The 27762-nt window shown below is 36.9% G+C and overlaps 1 protein-coding gene across 19 annotated transcripts in view; it reads left to right on the top strand.

Annotated features, from left to right (window-relative positions):
- The window catches only part of Abi3bp (ABI family member 3 binding protein), a 242276-nt gene that overhangs the window by 188725 nt on the left and 25789 nt on the right, over positions 1–27762 (top strand). For 16 of the 19 annotated variants that reach the window (XM_074073008.1, XM_074073007.1, XM_074073003.1 and 13 more), the window contains 7 exons: positions 1690–1767; positions 5776–5841; positions 7045–7119; positions 14163–14240; positions 15682–15786; positions 18704–18832; positions 19365–19433. In XM_074073008.1, coding sequence (XP_073929109.1) covers positions 1690–1767; positions 5776–5841; positions 7045–7119; positions 14163–14240; positions 15682–15786; positions 18704–18832; positions 19365–19433 — 600 coding nt within the window. The remainder of the gene's footprint in view (positions 1–1689; positions 1768–5775; positions 5842–7044; positions 7120–14162; positions 14241–15681; positions 15787–18703; positions 18833–19364; positions 19434–27762) is intronic. The other 3 variants (XM_074072994.1, XM_074072996.1, XM_074073001.1) reach the window with 3 other exon arrangements.

Here is a 27762-nt window from a genome sequence, read left to right as displayed (position 1 = left end):
AAAATTATTTTAAATGCAGTTCCTACCCTGAAGAGTTCACCCTGTAATATGGAGTCAGAATTTAGTGACAGTACTGCCTCCTCTGTGCCACCCAGTGTAATACATTTTTTTAAACTTAATTCACAGAACTCTGTGAGGTAGTTTCTATACTTGCTTCATTTTATAGAAAATTAAGGCCTAGAGCACTTTCAAACTTGCCAAGGCAACACAGTTAGTGTCAGAAACAGAATTGGGAAGTAAGTACTCAGTCACTAGAGCTCCTAGGACTAACCCCAGTGTTGTGTACTGCAATGAATCGGTAGAGAAGTGAGCAATGTGCTGACTAAGTGAAGCACCTGGGGGCATCAAGGAAGGCTTCACAGAGCAGGTGGTATTTACACTGGGTCTTCAAGTTGGAATGAGAATTGATGAGGCATAGATCCAAAAGATCCTTTTAAGAGAGTTAGGGAAGAGACACAGGGCAAGAAGGGTAGCTGGACTAAGACATCTGTAGAAGCAAATATAGATGAATCAAGAAGGTCTGAAGATAAGAGCTGGACGTGCTTTTAAGGACTGTAATACAAATGTATTCACTGCATAGGAAATACCAGTTTGCCTGAGTCATGGAAAATGAACCAGAAGGCAAAAGTTCCCAAATCATGTTTCTTGGCTCCTCCATGCCATCCTTGCTACATCAGTGGCCCCGATCAGTGGCCTTCTTTGCTGTCTTGATCCCTTTCCAAATAAATCCATTCTTGTGTGTGTCTATTGAAATGAAGTAACTGAACACATTTTAAAATGAGATATATCTTGAAATTTTAAATTTAATGAGAAACACCCTCATCATTACCAAATATTTATCTACTCCAGCCTAAGCCTATGAAGTCAACATCACCTGAAATGGTGACATTAAAAGTACTTTTAAAAAACCACTAATTATCTAACTTTCACTCCCTACTTCTTCAATGTGTCTTGGTTTATTGAAGAAAGAACCAATGCCTGACAACTATCACAAGTATCTTTCTTGTGAACTGAATAGAGAAAATAAATTGGGGCCAGAAAAAAAGATGGCAATAGATCATTCACATCAAGTATTTCCCTGGATCTAGTATGTGGCAAAGTGAATGACGCAATTCTCCATTGTCATTATGATACAGTAATTTCAAGATAATATGAGGGTAGAAGTATTGCCATACATACTTTGTCAGGAAAAAATGTGTCTGAGTGCCAGCATATATGTGCTTTCATTTTCACATGACAAAAATAAAAGAATATTTGTTTTTGTATGGTATAAATGCACATTTTCTCATCTGATCTATTTGTTTTCCAGTTCATGTAAATAACTGGTGGAACTTGTGGAGTAGGGAAGAGACAGGATGATAAATATGTAGATAGTTAAGAGACATTTATACATAGGCCACATCAAGGATAGCCATATGAAACAATGATCCTGAGCTAAAAGCTTTGGAAATCCTTACAATAATCATTAAAATAATAACACAAGGCAGCAAATATAATAAATGAGATTTATTAAAATGTGCCATTAATTTTGAATCATTGTTTTTTTTTATGTAGTTTTTACACTTTATCATTGCATGGAACAAAAAAGAGCATTGGTTATGGTTTATTTTTTCATTTTATTTATTGTCATGATCATAATCACAGTGATAATTATTTAAAACAAGACATCTTGCTGTGTTTTCCCCCCAGAAGAAACAGACCAATCCACCCAAGGGCTCTTCACAACTAAGATTCCACGAACGACTGACTTGGCAAAGACAACGCAGGGTAATGCTACTTTCCCACCTCAGGAGAGTAATTAATTTTTTCTCACTTGTTTTTAGTCAAGAGGGAAATTTTCTTTTCAGAAGGTATTTCCTCATCACAGTAAATTACTTTTTTCATTTTAAAGGTGAAAGACATCAGCGAAATCTGAGTATTTACTTGAGCATCAGTTGAACAGAGAGAAGACAAGTTCTTTAGTTGGAGCTTTGCTTCTGAGTGTATTATCTGCAGCTGGTTGTTGATAACTAATAATGAAGGCTCCCTTCTTCACCCTTGCTTAACCTTCATGTGCTTCATATGATAGGAAAGAGCTTTATTTTCCCTTCCCCTCTTCATTCCTTTCTTGTCCTCCTCCCTTCCTATCACCTCACTTAATGCAATACACTGACACTGTGGCCTGATAAAAGAAACTATTAATAAGAAAAGTATTTTTTAAATGTGTCAATGTTTAAACATTCGAGGAAGTGTTCTTTGTGCCTTCCTGATGTTATTTCTTCTCTGTGATACCTTACTTTTAGGGAAATGAACTCTCTGTGCAAAGCTCTGCGTATGTTATCTTCATCCTCTCAGATGTATTTTCCTTATATAATAAGGAAATATAATTTACTGTCTTACTTGGGTTGTAAGCAGTTGTGGGTTTCCAGTTCTTTAGTGTTGTTTTTGTTTAATGATCTCCTTTATTTATCTCTATTAAAGGATAGGGAAAAAAAAGCAAATTTTAAAAAGAGTTGTAGGACAAATAAATTCATTTTACCCATTATCAGTTCTAATTTGAGGGAGAAAGTTGGTTTCAAACTCTTGAAATAACAAGAGAAGAGCCTGAAATGGTAGTGTGAGAGGATCATTAGATCAAGGCCAGCCTAGACTACATGTGAGACCCTGTCTCAGAAAAACAAAACAATTAAAAAAGTAAAGAATAAGAAAAGAAACAACAAGAGAAAATGGCAGAATTCTAATTTTATAGTATATACTTTGTCAATGGGGCAGTATTTATTCTAAGCAAACATGGGTTGGAAGCTGAACATTGTAGTACATGCTTGTAATCTGAGCACTCCAGAGGCTGAGGCAAGATGATCAAGAGTTCAAGCCAGCCTTAACTCTACATAGTGAGTTCCTGTCTCAAAAGGAAAAAAAAAATAAACCAAAGACTTTCAATGGTGCATAAAAATTTTGTCTTAACACATCTATGTATTTTAATTTTTTTCTCCTGTGCTGAGAATTTTAGTTCATACATTTCTGAGTTTGTACCCAAAATCTTCAGAGTGGGATCACTAGGGATCCATTTGCATGAAATAATAACTAACATCCAGGAAAAGCCCCATTTCGAGGATAAGAGGAACATCCAAAAACTGCTCCATCCCAATAATCCTGTTTGGGAGTAGAAGGTCACCTTTGATACAGGCATGGTGTGTAGTGTGTGTCACTGTAATGGATCCCATAAACATGTGCCTGAGCTCTGAGGCACTGCAAGTCCATCAGCTATTTTCTTTGTTTTAATGTCAGGACATTAGGAATAGGAAAACATGTAGCAATCGAAAGACTTACAGTAGAGATGAACACAGAGGAAGCCATTCCCCTTTTTATTTTTATGGTAGCACTGGGATTTGAACTTGGGGCTTTGCTCTTGCTAGGCAAGCACTCTACCACTTGAGCCATGTCTTCAGATCTTTGTATTTTAGTTTGTTTTTCAGATAGCCTCAAGCTTTTGGCTGGGGCTGCCTTCAAATTGAGTGATCCTCTTACCTAGAGCCCCCTGTGTGGCTGGGATGGCAGGCATGTGCCATTACATCTGGTTTATGGTTGAGATGAATCTCATTAACTTCTTGCCTGAACTGACCTGTAACTGTGATCTTCCCAATCTCTGCCTCCCAAGTAGCTGGGATTAGAGACAGGAGCCATGATGCCCAGCCCCAAATCATGCCTTTTGGTGTCTATACTCTACCCATGTGTGTACCATTGACCAATGTAGTTCTGTGGCATCCAAGCCCTCAGCAATGGGGCTTCCTGGACCTACACAGAGCCCACTAGAAGAATGTCCAAAACTTTTTCTCTGTGGCAGCAGCACTGCTCCTGTGTCTACTGAGACAATTTCTTTGCAGGGAGCTGCCTTTTCTCTGTCTTCTAATTTCCACCCAATGTAGCAATCCCCTTAGCCAGAGGCTTTGGGAAGTTCTGATTATCTTACTTTCAGCCCTTGATCCCTCCCCCACCCAGTGAAAGTTATCTCCTTCTTCCTAGCACCATGTAAGTGGGCAGAGCCTGTTTCTCCTATAATCATTGTATATTTATTTTTGGTGTCTTCATAAAGTATTTTAGTACTTTTTGAAAACAGATTTTTATTAAACTATTTAGATATGAAGCCATCTTTAAAATCATTTTTATTATTGGTCACCCATAACAGTGTGACGATGGTTACATAGTAAAATTGTGACAAAAGCTCCTTTGCCCTTTTAAGTTTAATATTAAAAACATAAAGCAGTTTTCTCATGGTCACGTGGTGGTTGGTGATAAGCTATATGAGTAACAAACTAAAAAGTTCTTTCTAGATTTAAGTGAGGACTAGAAAAACTAGAACAAACATTCTGATCCTGTAGCTTTGAAGTGCTGAATGTAGTTCTGATTATATCTGTGCTCCGCTCTGATCTCTTTCCTGTCAAAAGTTTTTAAACGCATATATTTTCTACAATGAGACAAATAAGAACCATGATCCTTGAACTTACTTTAAGAAAAGCGATCTAACATTCAAAGAGTTTACATGAAAAACTGAAATCAGTTAAATTGACTGGCAATTCTACCACTCTGAAAGAACATTGAAGAAAAACATTTGCAAATCATCATCAGGCCTTCAGGATCTGTGGGAATTTGTTATAACATCAGTACCTCTGTTCATTCTGGCTACAGCCTTTGGGAAGGCTAAGCTGAGTCTCCAGAGAATTTCAGTCGGCCTCTGCTGTTGCTGGCCTACAGCATGGCAAAATCCTGCTCATCAGTCTTTACATTGTTCACTTATAAATGAGCTACATTATAAGCTATTTTGCAGGTGTATATTTTAGCTTATTAGGCAAGGCATTGCTGATTTATGGTGATATAAGTATCCACTCAAGATGTGAACAAAATCATCAAAATGATGTAACCTACATACATAGTTTACAAGAAATGTTTTTCCAGTCTTAACTAAAGCATTACCAAGAAACTTGGTGGCAGGAGGTATTGGGGGTGGGGAGAACAGAGAAGAAAAGTGGTGGGTGGACAAATTCCAGAATGAATGCACATTTTAAAACCTTAGGAAGTACAAATATTTCAGTATCTTTTCACAAATTTGCTTTCTTACAATGGTCACTCATTTATTCCTTTAGCAAAACTTCACTAGTTTGCAGGACCTGGATGGCAAGAGCTGATGAGTAAGGAAGGTGGTATGTTGGTCACACTTACTTGTGTGAGTTCTCAGTCCTAGGCATCATTTTCTCTCATTCTTACACATAGCATATGGATGATACTGAATATTTATTTATTTCAGAGTTTGTGAGCCAAGACAATTTGATAGTGGTCATATATTCCTATTTTTTTTCTTACCTATCAAAAGTTTTATTCTTTTTTTACCTTTAAGGTTGCTTCTCTTTGGTAAAATAATGGTTCAGAGTGACTCTTTAGTGAGAGACATGAGTGGGTAGATGAATGGATGGATGAATGGATGAACAAATGAATGACTGATATATTTGCCATGTTAAGCAACCATCTGATAAAATGCTCTTGAAAAACATAAATGATGACTTATCCTTAACACATTACAAATGACCTACCTCACTCTATGTACATCTTTGATTTTTAGTCATGAATATTTTCACTTGTCTTACATTATTTTACCATGAAATCTGCAATGCATATTTGGAGATTTCAGAACTTTTTTCCACTTCCATACAGTGTGTGTCAGTGATTGATCTCTAGTGTGATAAATCTATTTAGTGAACTTTGAAGTGTTAGTTATTAAATATAGTGTTTCTTGTGTTTCAGCAACACACAGACAATACACTACTCCTGCGAGGCCCAGGATACCTGAAAAACCACATTTCAGACCTGGTACATTGTTTTCATTTCTTTGATGTACTAAATAATCAGTAGGTTGGGAAAGATATAAAATTAATTAAAACAACCACATTCACCAAAAGTGGTAGGGAAATGTATCCTTAAGTTGCAACAAAGGACATGCAGAATTTCTTTTTGGATAAGTGAAGATGTACTGATGAATCATGGAAGTGATAGATGTTAACCTTAAAAAGTTTTTCATGGATATTCAGATTCAGAAAACACTATGGAACTTTCTTGACATAAAAAGGTTTTGTGGTACTGACAAAATGATTTTTGATATTCTTTGATATATAGAGAGCCCATATTCTGGGTGCAATTCTACAGCTTCTAAAGATTTCTAGGCACAGAAATCTTTTATAAATAAGTGTATTTCCATATGACTTTTATGTTATAATAGCTGTTGAAAGGTTAATGTGTGACTGATTAAACATTTGAACAAAACATGGAAACAGTAACAACTAATGGTTGAGTGCTTACTATGTGCTCTATGAGGTACAGTTGGGAAACGAAGATACTGAGGCAAACCAGAAAGGGGAGTCAAAGGCCAGCAGTCTGACTCCAGAGTGTGCTCACACAAGCATAATGAATTCAGTGCTCTCCCTTAGAGATTCTTCTAAATGGACCACAACATAAGTGACCTCTTAAAGTTTTGGTAGTACTATGGCTTTCCACAAAGTAGGAAAGAAATTGAAATGTTTCATCATAGTTCAGTGCTCAACAGTAGATGTGTGCAAAGACACATCTGTACCTAGAGAATCCTATAAAAGAACCACCAACTTCTGAGTTACAGAATGAGACCTTGACAATCAATATACTTCAAGTTTTGGTTTTTCATTAGACATAGGTAGTCTTGCTCTTTCTTCAGTTCTACTTTGGAATGTATCCAAAGCTTACAAATGAAGCAAGGTAAGTATTTTCCACTTAGAATTATAAATCCCTTGCTAATTTTTTTCCAAACAAATACTGAAGCCCAGTGACCACCTCAATACAAATTCAGGTATCTATTCCTACATTCAAATCTATGATTTTTATACCAGATGATGGTTTCTATATTCTGCATGATATTTTTGGTAAGCCACCAATATTTTATTGCCTAGTTAAATGACTTCTAATTCTTTGAGAAGTTTTGCTTTCCTTGGCTGCAAACTCTTAATAAAAAAATATCTGAACTATTTGTTTCCCACTTTCTTGTAGTTTTGAACAGGACAACTACAAGACTGATTAGACCCAAACCCAGTGGAATACCCAATGGGAATGGAGTTAGAACAGGTAATAATCAAAGGTTTTATTTCCTTTTGATCCTGTCAAAACTATAAATGTTATTCATCTTGTGTAATTTTATTGAATTCACACATCAATTTCTTTTTTAGTAGTTTTGGAAATTCGTTGTAAAATTGGAATCAAAAGCTATTACTCATTCCAAAATCAAAACACGTCTCTAAAAACACTAAAAAAAAGAATTTTTCACTTTTCTAAACCCAGTCCACTAAATCAGCTGCCATATCAACCTTACTTCTAAAAATAATCCTCATTAAATATGAATTGTTGAATGATAATAATAAAAACAGCTGTTTTTCTTTATTTCAAAATACTTTCCATTCATAGGCTGGTCTTTAAGACCATAATTACTTGGTTTTCTAGTGTATAATTTCTCACAAGTATTGTTATGGTATTATTATAATTTTCTTTAAGACCTGCATCTGTTAGCAGTCTGGAATACAAAATTTAATCAAGAGGAAATAGAATTAATCAGCACAATTAGCAACTGATCACCCGGTTGTAATCATATTAATGTTTATAAATAACTCAGCTTAAATGACATGGTCATAATTGGGTTAGCTCTATGAGAGTAGACATCATTATAGATAATTTGAACACTGATCTGATAAAAGTTCAAACACAAAACTTACTCCAGGGATAAATGGAGCACTTGAATCATGTCTCCATCCTCCATGGATAAATGGTAGTGACTAGATGCCTTAACATGGAACTCCATCATTTCCTTAAAATATTTTAATTGAATAAATATTATGCTGATCTATGCATGGAAATTAGAATTTATTTAATGCATATATATTTAATCCATCCATGATGGTTCCCTAGTGAGAAAGAAATGTAATAATTAAAGCTATTTAGTCTAAGAATCATTTAGATTTGCTTTAGAATATGTTTCTTGTACTTTACTTCAATATTATGGTATCTGAAATTCTAGGAATTCACTTCTCTTCAAACTTCATAAGGAGACCAGTACTATAAGCTCCTGAGTCATGGGAACCAAGAGAACATTCTATTATCTATCCATGCTCAACCATTCCTTTTATTCTTCTCAACTTTAGGATTACACAGCACATAATTTCACAGATTCATATAAATAATATGGTTTTAGAAACAGCCCTCTTCTCTGAGGTCCTTTTGGAAGGAAAGCAGGTACAAATTGTTTAATATTCAAGTAATTCCTTGGAAGTACATAAGTAAAGATATAATAAAAGAAATTGAGTGGCAACAGAGCAAAGAAATCTGATATGATCACACTTGAAAGCCACCTAATCCTTCAGTAAAATTGTTGATTTTCACTAGGAATATAAGAATTGTCTTTTAAAGGGGAAACAGAACTTTATTATATTTTAGGTTATTAACAATATTAACATCATTTTCTGCGGCCACCTTATATTGCAAACTGGTGTCTATTCTTTTGTATATAAAGTCAACTCATGTAATACAGCTTTGGAAGGATGATATCTTATATAAGTGCTTCTGCAACTTAGTCTGTTACTGGTAGAAAGTGGGCTGTTTCCCATTTCCTTGCTCCTCTTCCACCTCTAATCAAAATTTCTTTACTTTTCTAAATTCTGTTGTCCATATTTTGGGATCTCCTATAAAGGAAGACTTGATATACACCTATAGGAAATAAGGTCAGCAGACAGCATCCAGCCACTATTACCTACAGGATCAGTCCTGAGAGATCCTTCAGTAGAGATATAGTGGTATATCTTCATGTCTATACACTAATGCATAAAAACCTAACGGTATCTACCCCCAGGAATGCCACATTGGCTCAACATTCAAACTAATGTAACAAAATAAAGGAGAAAAGTCATATGATCACCTGAGTGGATTAAAAAACACTAAAGTCCAAAATTCATTCATGATGAAAAGTTAGGAAATTATGAATAGAAGCTTTCCTTGATCTGATAAAGGGCATCTATGTATGGGAAGCCTACAGCTAATCTCAGACGTAATGGTGAAGGATTGAATGCTTTTCTTCTAAGACTGAGAATATAACAAAGATTCCTACTTTTACCACTTGCATTGAACATAATGGTGGAGTGCTCAGCCAACTCAATAAGGAAAGAAAACAAGTTAATGGCATCAAAGTTAGGAGTCATAGATAAGATGATTATCTATGTAGAATATTATAAAGGAGAATTTAACCACTTTCAGATATTTGCCAGAGAATTATGAATTAAAAAATTGGTGATTTTACATGGGTACACGAAAGCAATAGTAGGAATCTCTCTGTATAGCTATCCTTAACTTAACTAGCAAAAATGCTTTGTCTTCCTTATTATGCTTCTGTCTTTTCTTCAACAAAATTAGTGATAAGGGCAGAACAGAACCTGCCTGGAACTGACAGGGGGGAGAGAGGGAAGGGTGGGGGAGGGGGACAGGATGGAAAAATGACCCAAACAATGTATGCACATGTGAATAAATGAACAAAAATAAATAAATAAATAAATAAAAATAAAAAATTGGTGATCTGTTCTCTCCAGTTTGTACACTTGAGTCCTTCTTCCTTTAACTCTGCATAGTGTTGGTCTGACTTGCTTACATGCTATTTGCATTAGTTTATTTCCTGCTCTATCACAATTCCACTGTCTCATCCACCCTCACATTTAACCTCTATTGATTTGGGATGAGAGACTGTTTTTGTGTCAATTGGGTCCATATTCAACTTTGACATCTTATCCACAATATTTATTATCCATCCTACATACTTTTCCCTATACATTTCCTTTGCTTTTCTTTTCTTTTGTGCTGGCATTAAGGTTTGAACTCAGTGCCTTGCTAGGCAATTGCTCTACCACTTAAACCATACCCATAGCCCTTTTTGCTTTTAAATATTTTTTCAGATAGGATCTCACATTTTGGCCTGGGATGACCTCAGATTGCAATCCTCCTACCTATGCCACGCATGTAACTGGGATTACAGCTGTTTGCCACCACACCCACCTTATTTATTGAGATGGGCTTTCACTAACTTTTCGTCCAGGCTGGCCTTGAACTGAGATCCTTCTGATCTCTGCTTTCCAATTAGCTGGGAATACAAACTTGAGCCCATTTCTTTTGTTGTTACTTGTAGTCATTTATTCACATGTGTGTACATTGTTTGGGACATTTCTCCCCCTTACTCCTGGCCCCCACCATCTCCCCCCTTCTCCCCTTGCTTCCAGGCAGAACCTGTTCTGTGCTTTTCTCTAGTTCCCTTGAAGAATAGAAATTAACAATAATAAGAAAGACATAGTGTTTTTCCTAGTTGAGTTAAGGATAGTTATACAAAGAGATTCCTAGCATTGCTTCCATTTACAAATGTGTTACAACCCAGGTTGATTCATCTCTAACTGTTGACTCTGTCGCTTTAAGGTTTCTGTATTAGTTCCTCTCCAGTGGGGACATCAAACACTTTCATGTTTTGGGTTTCTTACTTATCTCCATATCTCCCGTATGTGCTCTCCCCTTCTCATGTGACCCAAGTCCAACAACATTGCTGCCTTTGCCCTAGATCTAAAGTCCGCATATGAGGGAGAACATACCATTTTTTGGTCTTCTGAGGCTGGCTGACCTTGTTGAGTCCATTTTTGTACAATATTTTTTCTTACTGAAGTTTTCATCTCAATTCATTTCAACTTATTTTATTAAAAATAAATTGGAAAAGGACGTGTTAAGGGTCTTTAGGACACGTTCTTCATGACCTTTGGCCACCTAAGGTGTACCCCTGGAAGATCCCCCTGCAAAAAAAAGACTTTGAAGCCCAAGACTACGGAACTTTGATTTCTGTAAAAATCTTCCAATGATTCCATTAACCTCAGGAATCTTTTGAGCTGCGTTGTTTTTCCATTATTGTTTTATAGCTAGCCTCATGACAGATATTTGCCCTAAATTATGTGTATCACATCCTTACCTGTGCAGATTTTCCTTTATATCACAGTTAGAAAGTAGCCTGCAGAGACTGAGATTTTAAATGGGTCACTTTTCAAGCACTCTCTGCTTTTTCAGGGTTTCTAGAGCTATATCTTGGTTTAACTGATGTGTTCCACTCATTAGAATCTTCTAAGTTGAAGAGTTCAATAGAGATGGTGTAGCCTACAAAGATGAAAGTGTTACCTGACTGTTTACAGAAAAAGTTTGCTGAGCTCTGTTCTAGACAATCTCTTGGACTTCCTCCCTGAAAATGGAAACTGCTGAGCCTTTAGCTGTTCTCTCATTCAAACAACATTTATTGAAGGCTTGTTATGTGCTAGGCAAAGTGTAATTCTGAAACCATCCTGTCACGTGGGATTTGGCAGACTTTGTTAAATATCTGAACCCCAGACTTTTTCCTCTACCTCCTAATGGGGAAACCATACTTTACTGGCCCCACATGGAGAACCCAGGCTCCTTGGTGTGAGGAATGTGTTTTTCTGGGCTGTGACTAAATCTTCCAGCTGTTGGCTCATTGTCCCTGAAATTTTAACCAGGTACTAAGCTTTGGGGACAAGGGTGCAGAGATCAATCATCCATAAATATCATCCCTTTTTGGTCACAGGGAGTGGAGTCAGTGATTCACTTGAAAATTGAGTACCTCTGATACAGCTGAGAATCAATTTGTTTGTTTGCAAAGTTTTTGTTACTATGGTTAAAATACCCAAATCATTACTTCATTTGGGGCAATAAATCGCTAAGTGGTGAATTATATAAATCCAGAGATTTTTGGAGAACTCCCATATGGTAGAGTGGGGTGCAGGGGGAGGTGCAGGTTGAGAATCAAGTCTTGGTGCTTCCAAAGCTGACTGCCTTTTAGAAGATGTGTCAATTAATCTTGCCTGAGAGAAAAAGAATTCAGGTCACAGCCTGCGCCAGACTGTCTGTATGGGTGCCAATTCCTAAAGATCTATTTTCTGCGTATGTCTCTTACTGGCTTCCTTCTTTCCCTTCATACTGCCTCTCTGCTACCTTTGGCCTTCATTTGCTCCCACCCCTCTGACTCAGGGCAACAGGCTTGGAACCGGGTCTCCTGTCCCCAGCTCTGCACTGAATGCTGCCTTTTGCTGGGCACTTCCCAATACTTCCATACACCAGCAGCTTCTAGCCATTTCCAAAGACTGGAGAAAGTCCAGTTAGCAGCTGGTATGCTATTGATTGAGGTGCTTTCTTCTAAGTATTGTGACTGTATGCTGCCTCTCTCTCCACCTATATAGAAAGTGAAGAATGTATCTAGTTTTCATCTTTCTCCTTTGCTTCTTCCCTTCTCTCCCTCTTCCCCCTTTCCCTGCCTTCTCCCTTTATCCCCACCTTCTCTCTCTCTTCCTGTGCTAGGATCAAACCCAGAGCCTCATGCATACTAGGCAAGTAGGTTGCTTTGGATTTCATCAGCTGTGAGCCTGGGATAGAATCTCCCACACAGAAGCATAAGAAGGCTCAAATCAAGTAATGACTATGTAAGGTGCTTGGACAGTGTTAGATTATGTTAGATTAAAATATTTTGTTTTAAAGGGCAGAATGATTTGGAGAAGGGCTGTGAAGAAGGATCTACTTAAGGCACACAGCCTACTAGCCTTCTAGAGTCTATAACTTTTTTAACCTTTGAGAAATAGTTGTAAATCAAATCTCACCAAACCAAGTCATACTGGCAACACAAATGGAGTATTTTCCATTCTCATTTGTCATTCACTGGGTAACCACTCAAACAGGCCATTTCCTTGACTCCATTACCACTGACAACAGAGCACAGGAAGAAGACTAATGAGCCATTTTCTCTCTCCATGCCTGGATGGTTAAACACGTAATAGAAATGGTCATTGCCCCCAGAAATACTTTTTGTACCACAAATAAGCAACATTTGATTCATGGTTCCATATAAACATTCTCTTAAACTTTATATATTATCTCTTATTCAAGCAGCAGAGAATGTGGCATTGCAATAGTAAATTCATCTTCAAATTTCACAATTAATGTGTGAGTGTAACCTCATTTTGGCAAGCATATCTTGTATATTTAACCAATATATCTGCCTACATATTAAATGAAATGTTCCTACACAGTCCCTGAACACTGTGAGCACTCAAAACAATGTTGTTGCCATTGCTGTAGTCACTGTGGTGGTTGTTAGTGCATTAACTAATACATCAATTTAACATGTTGTTCTTATTTTTAATATATAAATTATAGTCAAGTCCTCAGAATATGGATTCTTTTTAAGGATGAACCATTATATTTCAAGTACTATTACTGTTTTGATTCTAAAGCATGTCTGTCTCTATTCTTCTTAATGGTAATTGTCATACATGTCAGGAAAGATTATTTTATAATGTAAAAGAATAACAAAAAAAAACTAAGATAAGCATACACTGGTTTCCTCTACCATAAGGAAACTATCCCAAATTCCAGCTTGGGTATTTAGGTGAATGGCCAAGTAATAACCACCAGATTGTATTTGAGGGACTTGGGAGATAAAAATGTCACACAAAGCAATTTTCAGTTTAGTTTCTTCCAAATAACAATTTAGATTTCTAGGGCTGTCCAGAGCTAATTTACAAATCTGAAGGGTAAAGATTCAGTTTGTAACCTCAACAGCCTGATAGACAAGACCTGCACAGGGATATTTTTAAAGTTAACTCATTAAGTATAAACCCTAACATACTGGAATACTAAGAGTTTTTTTAATGGGCACAAAGGAGCTTGTGTAATTTTCTTTTAACCACAAGTGTATCTATAAATATTGGCAAAAAGTAGTCACTTGCCATATAGATGAAGCAAACACATCAGCAGGGAAGGCAGTGCAGGATGAGCATCATGGAAAGTTGTGATAAAACTACTGCCCACAATCCAATGCTAACTCTGAAAGAAAATATAACCAACGAATGTATGGTTTTGAAATTTTTTTCAATATCCAGGTAATAGAAGTCAATTAAAATATCTAGGCACAAAAGTGCTAATGCCCCTGCTCTGCCAAAATATGTACATTATCACTGATAACTCTACTAAGTGCTCATAACAAAGAACATTTAGCACATTTTCACTATATATTTATTCCTTTTCACTGGATCTGCTCGTAGGAGTCAAGCAAGCACCCAAGCCATCGGGTAGTGGTAGAAATGTGTCAGTGGATTCTACCCATGCCACAAAAAAAACAGGTAAGGAATAAGATGCTGACCTTTTACAGCAGCTCAACTCTGAAACTTACACAATAACTGCAGAAGTGCATGTTGTGACACAAACAGCAACATTTTCCCAGCCTCCAACGTGCCAGAACAAAGTTAGAAGTACATGTGTATGGCTAGGGAAACATGCCAGCATCTTATTCTTGGGAGTATTAAAAGTATTCTGTGCACAAACTAAACATTAATAAGAACCTCTAACAGGGTGCTGACTTGATAATTTTGTCCCAAGGGACCACAATGGACAAGTGTTAGAGTAACCATGGGTTCTAGTTTCTGTCATGTTTAAGTTCTGCTTTTGTGTGGTTTATGACAATATCCTTTTGCTTGAAATAACTTATGTTCCTTATTTAAAGAGTATGCGGTATGTAATAGGTGAAATTATGAAGCTGCCAATTAGAACACCTTTGCTTCTTAAAAGGATGCTGTGAGACCCACCCTTGTGCATTACTGTCTGTACCACTGTCCTCTCCTAAGTGAGGACATGCACGCACTCTTGCCCTCCCTTCCTCCATCTTCTACTTCTTCCCTCTTCTCTCCCACTCTTCCTCTCTCTTTTCTTAGTATCCTGGGCAGTGCTTACAGCCATTTTTCTGAACTGATAATTTTACTTAAAGATTTTTAGGTCAACATAAATAATGCAAAGAAAGAGATGAATCTTTAAGCTATAACTTAAGACTTGATGTTTGGGTTAAGAAGGACAGCTTCAAATACCTTTAGCTTTGCCAACCTTTGTAAAAAGTATACATCATTGTGTAAACTATAAAAAGGTCTCCTTTCCCCCTGTCCTGTAAGTAGATGAATTCGAAAAAACGTCCTTTCTCTGGACTGTCAGCACTGTATCAGAGCTCTTGGGTGGGTGAGCAGGAGTGAGATGGGCACCAGATTCTTGTTTCTAACATCAGAGCTACTTTTGTTTAATCATTTGAGAAGTTCTGAAGTTGTTCGTTTAATTACAACTACTTTAAGAGATGACAGAGTAAAACACCTACAAAAAAGAGGAATTATATGCTTAACAATTCAAAGCTAAAATGATGTAAGAAATTCAGTTACAAAGTCAGAGGCACTTGGGTATAATGAAGTTCATAAATGCTAACCATTGAGTCTATATAGGAAACAAAAAACGTAAAATTCTATATATCTACACATCCTTTCAAAAGGCAGAGATATTGATATACGTTCATCTATAATTATAGGATATGTTTTACATATACTAATGTACTTCATTATCCCTGCGTATATTAATTTAGAAGAATATCATTATTCTTCTAATTAATACCAGCATTAATTTAGAAGAGTATCAGTTTATATTGCTAATATGCACTATTCTATTAAGCCTATTCTTACCATCCAACTTATGAATGTTTTTGTTAAAAAAACATGATTTTTTTATGATGTTTTTATCTACATCTCTTAGTGACAATCCCAGGGAGTCGCCGCCCTCCTCTGCCACCTAGACCTATACCCCCACGAAGAAAACCTCTACCACCAAATAATGTCACTGGAAAGCCAGGAAGTGGAGGTACGTTCATCATTTACCTTCCCCCTCCCTCTGTGATTTCAGTTTTATTAGCCAACCATGGTCCTTCTTGACATGTTAGCTCAGGCAGTGAGAACTAGCCAGAAAAAGCTACATGCTGTAAATTATAGCTTTGAGGATTCATGTCACTCTGGATGAGTGAGGTAAATAGTTAAAGATTTCATTCCTCTGTGTCTTGGCCTGTTCGCTTCTTAGATGTCAGCATGTGTGGTGCCTAGATAGAATCTTACTCTGGCCCTGTGACAAGTAGATTATTCTGGAGGATGAGATGCTATATGTCGCCAAGACCCCAGAGGTAATGCAAAATATGGTACCCTATCATTGACTTATCATTTTTGTCTTCTGAAATGAAATCCTAAACATTTCACTGAAAGTTCCCCTATCCACCAGCCTCATGATGGTCTCAGTATTATGTGATAAGGGGGAGGGGTTGGCATAAATTTGAAACGATAGAGCAAGCCTCAGTACAACGAGGCAGGAATCTATCTTAGGAGTCAAGCTGCTTCTTACTTCTATGCCTAGGTACAGGTTCATCATCCCCCTCGAATGACCTCTTCCAGAATAGATATTCATTCACACTTCATCTCTTCTGTAGCTCCCAAAGAAGTCTCAGCATTGCTTCTCTATTCGACATTTCCTTGATATATACCTCTCTGTTAAAGCAAAGATCAAGTTGCTGTGTACCTCCTTTGTTCACTTACTTCTCTTTCTCTAGTAGACCATGATCTCTGTGATGACAGAGTACTTGGTATAATGCTTAGCACATGGAGAATATTTGATAAGTAATAACTGAATGAATAAATGAATAAAATTAAGAATCAGTGAAAATTAATCCAGTTGGGAGCAAAGCTTTTTCTCATATCTATCAAGGGCTCTCCTCTTGGGACATGCCAGCAAATTACATGTTCCCCATTGTTCCTCACTTTCCCAAAATCTTGACTTCCTACAGGATGGAATCAGGATCAAAGCACTAAAGACAGTGGTGAAAGATGAAACAGATGAGGGCTTGTGTGAAAGAGAGTGGATGTCATTCTTTTTATAGGATAAACAGAGGGCACGATGATGGGGATGTCTCACGAATTCTAAATCATTTTTTCCCAATGTGTGGAGGAGGACAATCCTCTCATTTATGTTCCTTGTGCCTTTCTGAGTCAAGGCCCGGTGACATAGCCTCATGAGGAGACCAGGTTTTCCTCATTAGGCCTAAATGGATAAGTCACAAACAAAAAGTGGATACTTGAGTGTGCCATGGAAACCCAGGGGCCCACCCCTGCAGAGATCCCCCAGTCAGGCTGTATGTCTTCAGCTGCAGTTCAATGGCCTTGGTTCCTACCTTATGAAATCTTTCTCTCTGTAACTCTGGTAAAGCCCACCCAGCCTGAAAAATAACCATAAGCACATTCCACTCCTGAGAGTAGATCTGGTCACTGGACCCTATGCACTACCATCTACCTGTAATGCAAAGAAAATGGCTGATTGGGGAGTCAAACAACAAGCAAGGGCATTTGTACAGATTTGGCCTGATTAACATCCCAAACATGAATCCTGAATTCCGGACATCTGCTAACTGTCTGAGAATCCTTGAGGGCTCTCTCACATGTGGCTATAAGCACAGCCTTGGCTGCCCTGTGGCATCCACCACTTTTCCCCTATCTCCAGATCCACCAAAGCGTCTGAGTTCCTTGTCAGGGTAAAAATGCTACCAGCATTCCCTGTCGACTGCCAACACTGAAAAATTCATGCAGTCTTTGGTACAATTTCTCTTGGTTTTGCTTGCCCTTTTTGTTGTGTCCTACTCCCTCTAGGACCAGGACCATGAATCCCTAGGGGCAAACCAGAGGCTCAGCTGCTTGACTCATGACCAGAGTCCTTAAGTACAATTTGTGCCCTTGATTCTCTATGACCCTAAAAGAACTCCTTTTCCCAGGAGAAATATAAAATCCAATCTGAACTTTTCTTCACTCTCAGTACTCAGACTGGCTTGGATCTTGAAATAGATATAGTCCTAGAGACTTATAAGTAATTTTAGTGTGGAAGTATCATTGTTGAACACAGCAACTCAGGATAGCACTTTTTTAGCCACTGGGCCAGAATCATGGAGTCTTTTTCCTTCTTTTCTATCTCCCATGTCTGCTAGTTAATCTCCCAGTCAGACCATTCCATCTCATTGACATCTCTCACATCTATCCCTTCCATCCAGTCCTGTTCCCTCTGCTGTGACTCTGCTCCCCTTCCATTGCCTACATAACTTCCTTAGTCTCCTGACTTCTTTCTCACACACCAGATTTGTGTCCTAACCATTCATCATCTTTTCGTTCTATCATGTTACATCCCCATTGAAAATCTTTACATAGGTCCTTATTACCTACAAATGACGTCCAAAGCCATGGTATGCAAATTCTTTCATGATCTGCCTTTCACTACCCATCTACTCTTTGATTTCACTGTGTTCTTGGGGCCTTCTCTTCCCTGATCCTTCAAATTAAACACACTGAGCAATTCATGCTTCTCTAGTGTAGCTCATCATGCAACTTTGAACTACAATTGAGCTCTCATTCCTACCTACTGATCACTTCTCCTCTTATTGGCACATTCTCTGTGAAGAAGACATTCCTATTCCTCCCACCCTCCATACCCACCATCTTTCCTTAGTGATGTAGCCACTCCTTCTTCTTGTCCCCTCTGTGACCTTATCTAGTTCTTTCACAATATCTATGATGTTTCATTAGCCTTGGCTCACACATCTGTCTCCATCAAGAACCAGGTCTTGCACTCTCTCCAAGCCTGGCTGATAGTGCCAAGACACATGGTAAGCACTTAATAAACATTTATTGAATAAATAAATAGGAAACTTGGCAGTGCTCCTGTAAAGTCTTACTACTTTGGCTCTACATTACAGGAATCATTTCATCAGACTGGGTAACTTCCCCACCCCTGAGGGCAACACTCAAACCTATTGGAACCCCCTCGGAGGGACCAGAGATAGATAAAAAGCAGCCAACAGTCCCTGCCTCTGGAGAAGAGCTTGGTTAGTATGTTAGTTGGTTCTCACAAGATGCCTAGCTACAAGGTACAATGTATTTCAAATTAGAGGAAATAAAGTCTCAGTTCTGGATCTTCTATCTTACTTAATTTTATCATTAACATGCGTCCTTTATTGGTCTTTTTAATCTTGAAATTATACTTATTTTCAACCTTTTGAAATAGAACATGCTCCATTGCTTAGCAGACATAGAAGTGCCAAGTTTATTTCCTAAAAGGATCTAGATTATACAATTCTACTACTAAATTACCTGTAGTTACTAATTATACATACCTTAAATTCTTAATGAATATTAACTACCTGGTTGTAATTTTTAATTCATTATGTATTACTCCAGAACACCTTGTAGCAGGACATAAGTAAAGGCCTTTTATTGTGGATGAGGATGTATAATAATAAAGGAAATCAAAGCTACAGTAATTTAGGAAGAATATTGAATATCTTTAGCCTTTAGTACTCTTTTCATTGTATCATGAAGCTTTATCTTTTGCCAAAATTGTCCATCTTTCATTGTCAGGTAATACAACTGATTTTAGCTCGAGTCCAACAAGGGAAACTGATCATCTTGGGAAACCCAGATTCAAAGGTATTTTTGTCTCTGAATCTTGATTTTTGACAAGGCTAATTTTTGTGGGTAGTTCTGTTCAGGATTTCTGTGTAACAACCATGAAATCTTAGTAGTCTATGATGATAAAGATTTATTTTTCATGTCTCTGCAAGTGAACTGGGGTCAGCTGACCTAGGATATGCTTAGCTAGGATATGGTTCTATATTGGGCTGAGGCCTTCCCCACATGTGTTCATTCCAGTGCCCAGGATGAAGAACTAAGAGCAACCCAGAAGGCGTCTCATCATAATACAGAGAGGTGGCTTCAAAACATGCATCCACATTTCAAGCTCCTTTTTACATCTGCCAATATACAATGGCCAAAAAAGTCATATAGGTGGAGCGAGATTTTTCTCGCTCCCTTGTTGGAGCAAGCTTTCTCTTGCTCTTGGTTATTACTGAACCTAACTGGGGCTAACTGGGGGTGACTGGAGATTCAGAAAGGACACAGGATAGACAGACAGACAGAAAGTGGGATCAGGTGTGTTGGGCGCTTGGGTGGAGACACATAACCCTTGTTGCTTCTTTTCTCTATTATTCTCTTCATTTTACTCTGCTTCTTTTCTCTACCTTTATTCTTTAAGGCTTTACTCCTTTACAGTTCTTTAAAACCTAGATTCTAAAGTCTTCTTTAAAATCTTGCTTAAAACCTCTTTCCTTAGACTCGCTCTGTCCCATGTTTTCTCTTAGCTGTTCTTTAGCATAATCTCTCTTAAAGTCTTTGTGCCCAGACTTGCACTGTCCCATGTTCTCTCTTTAGCTTTCTTTTTGCTCAGATTTGCAAACAACAACAGCTGTGCCTAAAAACTGTATATGCATAACTCTTAAAGTCTCGGTCCTTAGACTTGTACTGTCCCATGTTCTCTTTTGCTTAGCTTTTCTAAAGCCTATGTATAAAGTTCTCTTTAGCCTTCTTAAAGTCTCAGCCCTCAGGCTTGCTAGCAATTTCCCTTTAGCAATTCTCCTTTAGCAATTCTTTTCCCTTCAGAATTCCTTTTCCCTTCCAAAGCTTCCCACATCAAAAAGCCTCCCTTCATCCAAAATCCAAAAGCCTCCAAAGCAAAAGCCCCCAAAGCAAAAGCCCCCAAAGCAAAAACCCCCAAAGCAAAACGCCTCAAAGCAAAAAGCTTAGCATCCCCCTTCAGTGAGTCTTTCACTGAAGCAGTGGTTCTCTGGGAGGTGTGTGACATTGTAACAGGAGAAATCTCCTGCTTCTCTGAACGTAAACAACTTTGGAGAAGCAGCTGCTCTGCATCTCCCTTCTCCATGGCCGGGGCTGTGCCAATCTCAGCCTACAGATAAACATCTTAGGAAAAGCAGTTGAGCTGCATCTCTCCTTGCTTATGTCCAGTTCTCACAGGCTTCTCATAATCCACTCTCCACACATAGGTAACCACAAATGTGCTGCTTTACTATAGACTAGTATGTGCATTATTGAATTTCATGTAAATGAAGTCTCACAGTATGAACTCTTTTTGTCTGGTGTCTTTTACTCAGCACAATTACTCAGACGCTCATCCATGTTGCTCTATAAACCAATAGCCCATTCCTTTTTATTGCTGCTGTTCTGTTATGTGGATATATGATAATGTGTTTATTAAACCTGTTCATAACATTTGAGGGTTTCTATAGTTTTTCACACATTGCCAATAAAACTGATGTGGCCATTCATATACAAGCCTTTGTGTAGCCATATGTTTTCATATGGGCAAAATAACTCAGAAGAGAGTGGCTATGTGAGTTTATATATTCAACGTTTTAAGATACTGTGAAACTGTTTTTCAAAGTTGATTGTATGTTTTAGCTTTCTTTCAACAGTGAGGAGGCTTCTGGTTCTTCCACAACCTCATTTTAACAAGCATGAAGTGGTTTGAATTTTCTTCTCCCTAATGACTAAGGATGACTAAGGATGGTGAGCATCCTTGTGTGTATATCCATATATCTTTTCCAGAATGCCTAAATTTTTTTACCCACTTTTCAAGGAGAATTGCTGATTTACTTATTATTGAGTGTTGAGAATATCTGTATTTTCTAAGGACAAAAAACTTTTTCAGACATGTGCACTGCAAATATTTTCTTCCAGTATCTATCTTCTCTTTTTAATTTTTCTGAAGCTCAAATTATCAATGCTTTTTAATAGAATTCACTTTCATTAAAGTGAGCATTTTTTTCCTTCCTTAGTGAGCTTTGTTAGTTTGTGTCTTTACAAGAGATTAGTCCATTTAATCTATGTTGTCAAACTTATTTACATAAAGTTCATATTATTCCTTTATTTTGTTTTTAAAGTCTGTATTTTTGTTGTCATATCTAAGAAATTGTGGACTAACCAAAGGTTACACAGGGTTTTCCCTCCATGGTTTTCTTCTACATTTTTGCATTTTTACATTTATGATCACTTTGAGTAAAATTTCTATATGACACAAAGTATAAATATATGTTCAGTTTTTGTTCTTTTTGGTGGTACTGGGATTTAATGTTGGGCCTTCTGCTTGCTATGTAAGTACTCTACCACTTGAGGCCTTTTCCCAGCTGTTTTTTCTTTAGGCCATTTTTTCTCAGATAGGATTTCATGTTTTATGCTTGAGCTGTCTTCACATTGCAATCCTCTTACCTATGCCTCCCATGTAGCTGGAATTACAGGTATGAAACACCATACTCAGTTTATTGGTTGAGGTGGGAATCTTGTTAACTTTTTTCCCAGGCCTGAATGTATGATTCTTCAGATCTCCACATCTTGAGTGGCTGGGATCACCAACATGAGCGGTGGCTCAGTTTCTTGATTATAACATCCAGTTCTTCTAGCATTGCTTGTTTTTAAAAAACTGTATTTTTCCACTGAATTGTATTTGTACCTTTGTCATAAATCAATTGTTTTATATATATGTATATGTATATATATAGATATAGGTATAGATATAGATGGCTCTGTTTTTGGACTTTCTCACCTGTTCTATTGCTCTATCAACCTTTATAACAGTCTCACACTTTCTGGATTCTTGTGGTTTTGTTATAAATCATGCAAGTTACATTGACTTAGTCATTCAACATTGCTCTTCTTTTTCAAAGTTGTTTTGGTGATTCTGGGTCCTTTCCATCTTTATGAAATTTAGAATCAGCTTGTCACTATCTAAAATAGTTTACTTGGATTTTGATTGGAATTGCATTGAATCTGTAGGCCAACTGGCAAGAATTCACAGCTAAATAATTGAATTTTCTCACCTATGAACAGAGTATAACTGCCATTTACACAGGTCTTTTAAATTTCTCTCATGAATGTTTTATAGTTTTCATTGTATAGAAAATCATAAAAGGAGTATTTCATTTCAGTTTTCAATTGCTTGCTGGTAATATGTAAAAAAAAGTATAGATTTTTGTTTTATCCTGTAACTTTGCAAATTAATTCCAATAGCATTTTCTACATACATAATTAAGTCATCTGAAAATAAAGTTTTACTTCTTTCCTTCTAGATGGAGTGCTATTTCTTTTTTTTCCTGTTTTATTTTACCTCTAGTAAAACATTATACAGCACTAGTGATATTTAAAATCCTTTCCTGCTTCCTAACTTATGGGAAAAGCATTCCATCTTTCATAATTAGTGATGGTGTTACTCATAGATTTTTTTCAAAGATGCTTTTATTGAGTTGAGGAAGTTCCTTCCTTGCCCTGTATAACAAGAATTTTTATCATTAATTAATGCTAGATTATGCCTGATTTATCTGCTTTTATTTTCTTTTATAGTTTGTGAATATGGTGAAGTAATTGATTTTTAAAATTTTTAACTTTGAATTCCGGGGAAACTTCCCCTTAAGTCATAGTGTATCCTCATTTTATATAATGTTGGATTTAATTTTCTATGGTTCTGTTTAGAATTGTATTCAGTTTTATTATAATGTCTAATCAGGTTTAGCTTCAGAGTAACACTGAAATCTCTTCTTCAGTTTTCTGAAGTATCTGTTGCTTAGTAGTATTTACCACTGGTTAGTAATACTAGTGGAACCATCTGCTCCTCACATTCTCTTTGTGGGAAGATTTTTTTATATACCTTTGCTTTCTTTAATAGCCTTAGAACTATTTAGAATATTTTGTATTCCTTAGGGAGCTGTGGTAGGTTGTAGTTTTTAAAGTATTAGTCCATTTCATCTAAGTCATTAGATTTATTGGCATGAAGTTGTTCATAATACTGCCATATTGCCATTTTAATGTCCATAGAACCTGTATTGATGTCACTTCCTTATTCCTGATATTACTACAGCATGTCATTTTTTCCTATTGTTTAGTCTGTCTATAGGTTTAAGACTCTTGATCTTCCAAGCAGGCTTTTTGTTTCACTGCTTTTCTCCATTATTTTTTTGTGTTCTCGATTTCATTCATTTTTAATCTAACCTTTCCTTTGCTTAATTTGGGTTTAATTTGCCCTCTAATTATTGTTTCATAAAGTAGAAGATGAGTTTTTCATTGATTTGAGAATGCTTTCCCCCCCACACCTCCAATGCTAGGGATTAAACCCATGGCCTTACTGGGCATATACCCCAGTTGTTTCTTGTTATTTTCCTTTTTTTAAAATTATTTTTGTACTGGGGGTATCATGTGACATTTACAAGAGTTCTTAGAGTGTATCATAGTTGAATTCATCCCTTCCTCTTTTAACCCCTCCCGGTTCTTTTTTAATATAGCATTTTATGCTACATAATTTTCTCCAGGTACAACTGAAGCAATATTCAAGAATTTTTATGCATTGTATCTTCATTTTACTCTACTCTAAATGCTTTTTTAATTTATTTCTTGATTTCTTCTTTAATCCCTTGATTTCTTATTACAAGTATGTTACTTAATTTCAGATATTTTGGAATTTTCCACGGAATGTCTGTTATTGATTTCTAACTCAACTCCATTGCAATGTAATATTCTGTATTTCTTGAATCCTTTTAAATTTGTTGAGACTTTTCATGGCCTACAATATATTGCATCTTGGTACATGTTCTGTGTGAAAAGACAGTATATTCATCTATTTTTTTTCTAACATTTTTATTTTTTTCCATAGAGGAATTTTTGTTTGTTTTTTGTCTAGGAGGATGATTTTTTGTTGTTGTTTATTTATTTACATGTGCATACATTGTTTGGGTCATTTCTTCACCCTGCCCCCCTCCCCCCACCTTTTCCATTTCCCCCTCCCCCCAGTTTCAGGCAGGTCCCATTCTGCCCTTATCACTGATTTTGTTGAAGAAAGGACATATGCATAATAAGAAAGATAAAGCGTTTTTGCTAGTTGAGTTAAGGGTAGCTATACAGAAAGATTCCTACTATTGCTTTCATGTACCCATGTGTTACAACCCATGTTGATTTAACTCTAACTAATCTTTACCTTGGTTCCTGATCCCTGCTCATGATAACCTGTCATTTTAAGGTTTCTGTATTAGTTCCTCTGGAGAGGGGACATCAAATGCTTTCATGTTATAGGTTTTCTACCTATTCCTATGTACCCTCCCCTTGTCATGTGATCCAAGTCCAACAGCATTGTTGCATTTGCCCTCGATCTAAAGTCCACATATGAGGGAGAACATACGATTTGTGGTCTTCTGGGCCTGGCTGACCTTGCTCAGAATGATGTTTTCCAGTTCCATCCATTTACCTGCAAATGATAAGATTTCATTCTTCTTTATGGCTAAGTAAAATTCCATTGTGTACAAGTACCACATTTTCTTGATCCATTCATCAGTAATGGGGCATCTTGGTTGTTTCCATAACTTGGTTATTGTGAATAGCGCTTCAATAAACATGGGTGTGCAGGTGCCTCTGCAGTAATCTGTGTTGTATTTCTTTGGATATATCCCCAGGAGTGGAATTGCTGGATCATATGGCAGGTCTATGTTTAGATTTTTAAGAAGTCTCCAAATTTTTTTCCAGAGTGGTTGCACCAGCTTGCATTCCCACCAGCAGTGGATTAGGGTTCCTTTTTTTCCACATCCTCGCCAGCACTTGTTCTTGGTGGTGTTTTGGATGATGGCTTTCCAACAGGGGTGAGGTGGAATCTTAGTGTGGCTTTGATTTGCCTTTCCTTTATGGCCAGAGATGGTGAGCATTTTGTCATGTGTTTTTTGGCCATTTGAATTTATTTTTTTGAAAAAGTTCTGTTTAGTTCAGTTGCCCATTTCTTAATTGGATCATTGATTTTAGGAGAGTGTAGTTTCTTAAGTTCCCTGTATATTCTGGTTATCAGTCCCTTGTCTGATGTATAGCTGGCAAATATTTTCTCTCACTCGGTGGGTAGTCTTTCCAGTTTAGAGACCATTTCTTTTGTTGTACAGAAGCTTTTAAATTCTTTTGTTGTACAGAAGTTTTTTAATTTAATGAAGTCCCATTTGCCCATCCTTTCTCTTAGTTGCTGGGCTGCTGGGGTTCTATTGAGGAAGTCTTTGCCTATACCTATTTGTTCCAGAGTGTTTCCTGTTCCTTCCTGTAGTAACTTCAGTTTCAGGTCTGATATTTAGGTCCTTGGTCCATTTTGAGTTGATACTAGTACAGGGTGATAGACATGGATCTAGTTTCAGTTTCTTGCAGACAGGTAACCACTTTTCCAAGCAACATTTGTTGAAGAGGCTGTCTTTTCTCTATCATATGTTTTTGGCACCTTTGTCAAAAATGAGGTGGGTATAGTTGTGTGGATTTATATCAGGATCCTCTATTCTGTTCCACTGGTCTTCTTGTCTGTTTTTGTAGAACATGTCAGTACCATGCTGTTTTCATTGATATTGCTTTGTAATATAGTTTGAAGTCAGGTATTGTGATATCTTCAGAATTGCTCTTTTTGCTGAGTATTGCCTTGGCTATTTGCAGTCTCTTGTGTTTTCAAATGAATGTTAGGGTAGATTTTTCAATCTCAGTGATGAAAGTCATTGGGATTTTGATGGGAATTGCATTAAACATGTAGATTGCTTTCGGTAGTACAGCCATTTTTACTATGTTGATTCTACCAATCCATGAGCACAGATCTTTCCATCTTCTGTATTCTTCCTCAATCTCTTTCTTCAGGAGTCTGTAATTCTCCTTATACAGGTCATTCACATCCTTTGTTAAATTTACTCTTAAGTATTTGATTTTTTTTGAGGCTATTGTGATGGAATTGTTTCCATATATTCCTTCTTGGTTTGTTCATTGTTGGTATATAGAAAAGCTAATGATTTTTATAGGTTGATTTTGTATCCTGCCACCTTACTGTAGCTGTTTATGGTAGAGTTTTTTGGGTCTTTAAGGTATAGGATCATATCATCTGCAAATAAGGATATTTTGACAGTTTCTTTACCTATTTCTATTCCTTTTATTTCTTCTTCTTGCCGAATTTCTCTGTCTAGAAATTCCAGTACTATGTTGAATAGAAGTGGGGATAGTGGGCACCCTTGTCTCATTCCTGATTTTAGGGAGAATGGTTTCAGTTTTTCACCGTTAAGTATGATGTTAACTGTAGGTTTGTCATATACAGCCTTTACAATGTTGAGGTACATTCCTTCTATTCCTAGTTGTCTTAGAGCTTTTATCATGAAGTGGTGTTGGATCTTGTCAAAGGCTTTTTCTACATCTATTGAGATGAGCAACTAGTTTTTTGTCTTTGCTTCTATTGATGTGCTGTATTACATTTATAGATTTGCATATGTTGAACCACCCCTGCATCTCTAGGATGCAGCCAACTTGGTCATGGTGAATGATCTTTCTGATGTATTGTTGGATTCGGTTTGCCATTATTTAATTGAAGATTTTTACATCAATGTTCATTAGGGAAATTAGCCTGTAGTTCTTTTTGGAGGTGTCTTTGTCTGGTTTTGGGATAAGAGTAATGTTGGCTTCATAAAATGAGTTAGGTAGTGTTCCTTCCTTTTCTATTTCCTGGAACAGCTGAAGGAAAGTTGATATTAGTTCTTCTTCAAACGTCTGATAGAATTCAGCTGAATATCTGTCAGGTCCTGGACTTTTCTTTTTTGGGAGACTATTTATTGCTGCTTCAAGTTCATTTTGTGTTATAGATCGATTCAGGTGATTAATATCCTCTTGGTTCAGTTTTGGGTGGGTATAAGTTTCTAGAAATCTGACCATTTTGTCGAGATTTTCAAATTTATTAGAGGATAGGCTCTCAAAGTAGTCTCTGATGATTTCCTGGATTTCCATGGTGTTTGTTGTTATCTCTCCTTTTGAATTTCTGATATTACTGATTTGGGTTTTTTCTCTCCTCATTTTAGTCAGATTTGCAAAGGGTCTGTCAATCTTGTTTATTTTTTCAAAGAACCAGCTTTTGGTTTCATTGATTCTTTGTATGGTT

This window comes from Castor canadensis, chromosome 5, assembly GCF_047511655.1.
Source record: "Castor canadensis chromosome 5, mCasCan1.hap1v2, whole genome shotgun sequence".
Lineage (NCBI taxonomy): Eukaryota > Metazoa > Chordata > Mammalia > Rodentia > Castoridae > Castor > Castor canadensis.
The sequence above is the reverse complement of the archived record's forward strand: the minus strand, read 5'-3'. Positions and strand labels throughout refer to the sequence as shown.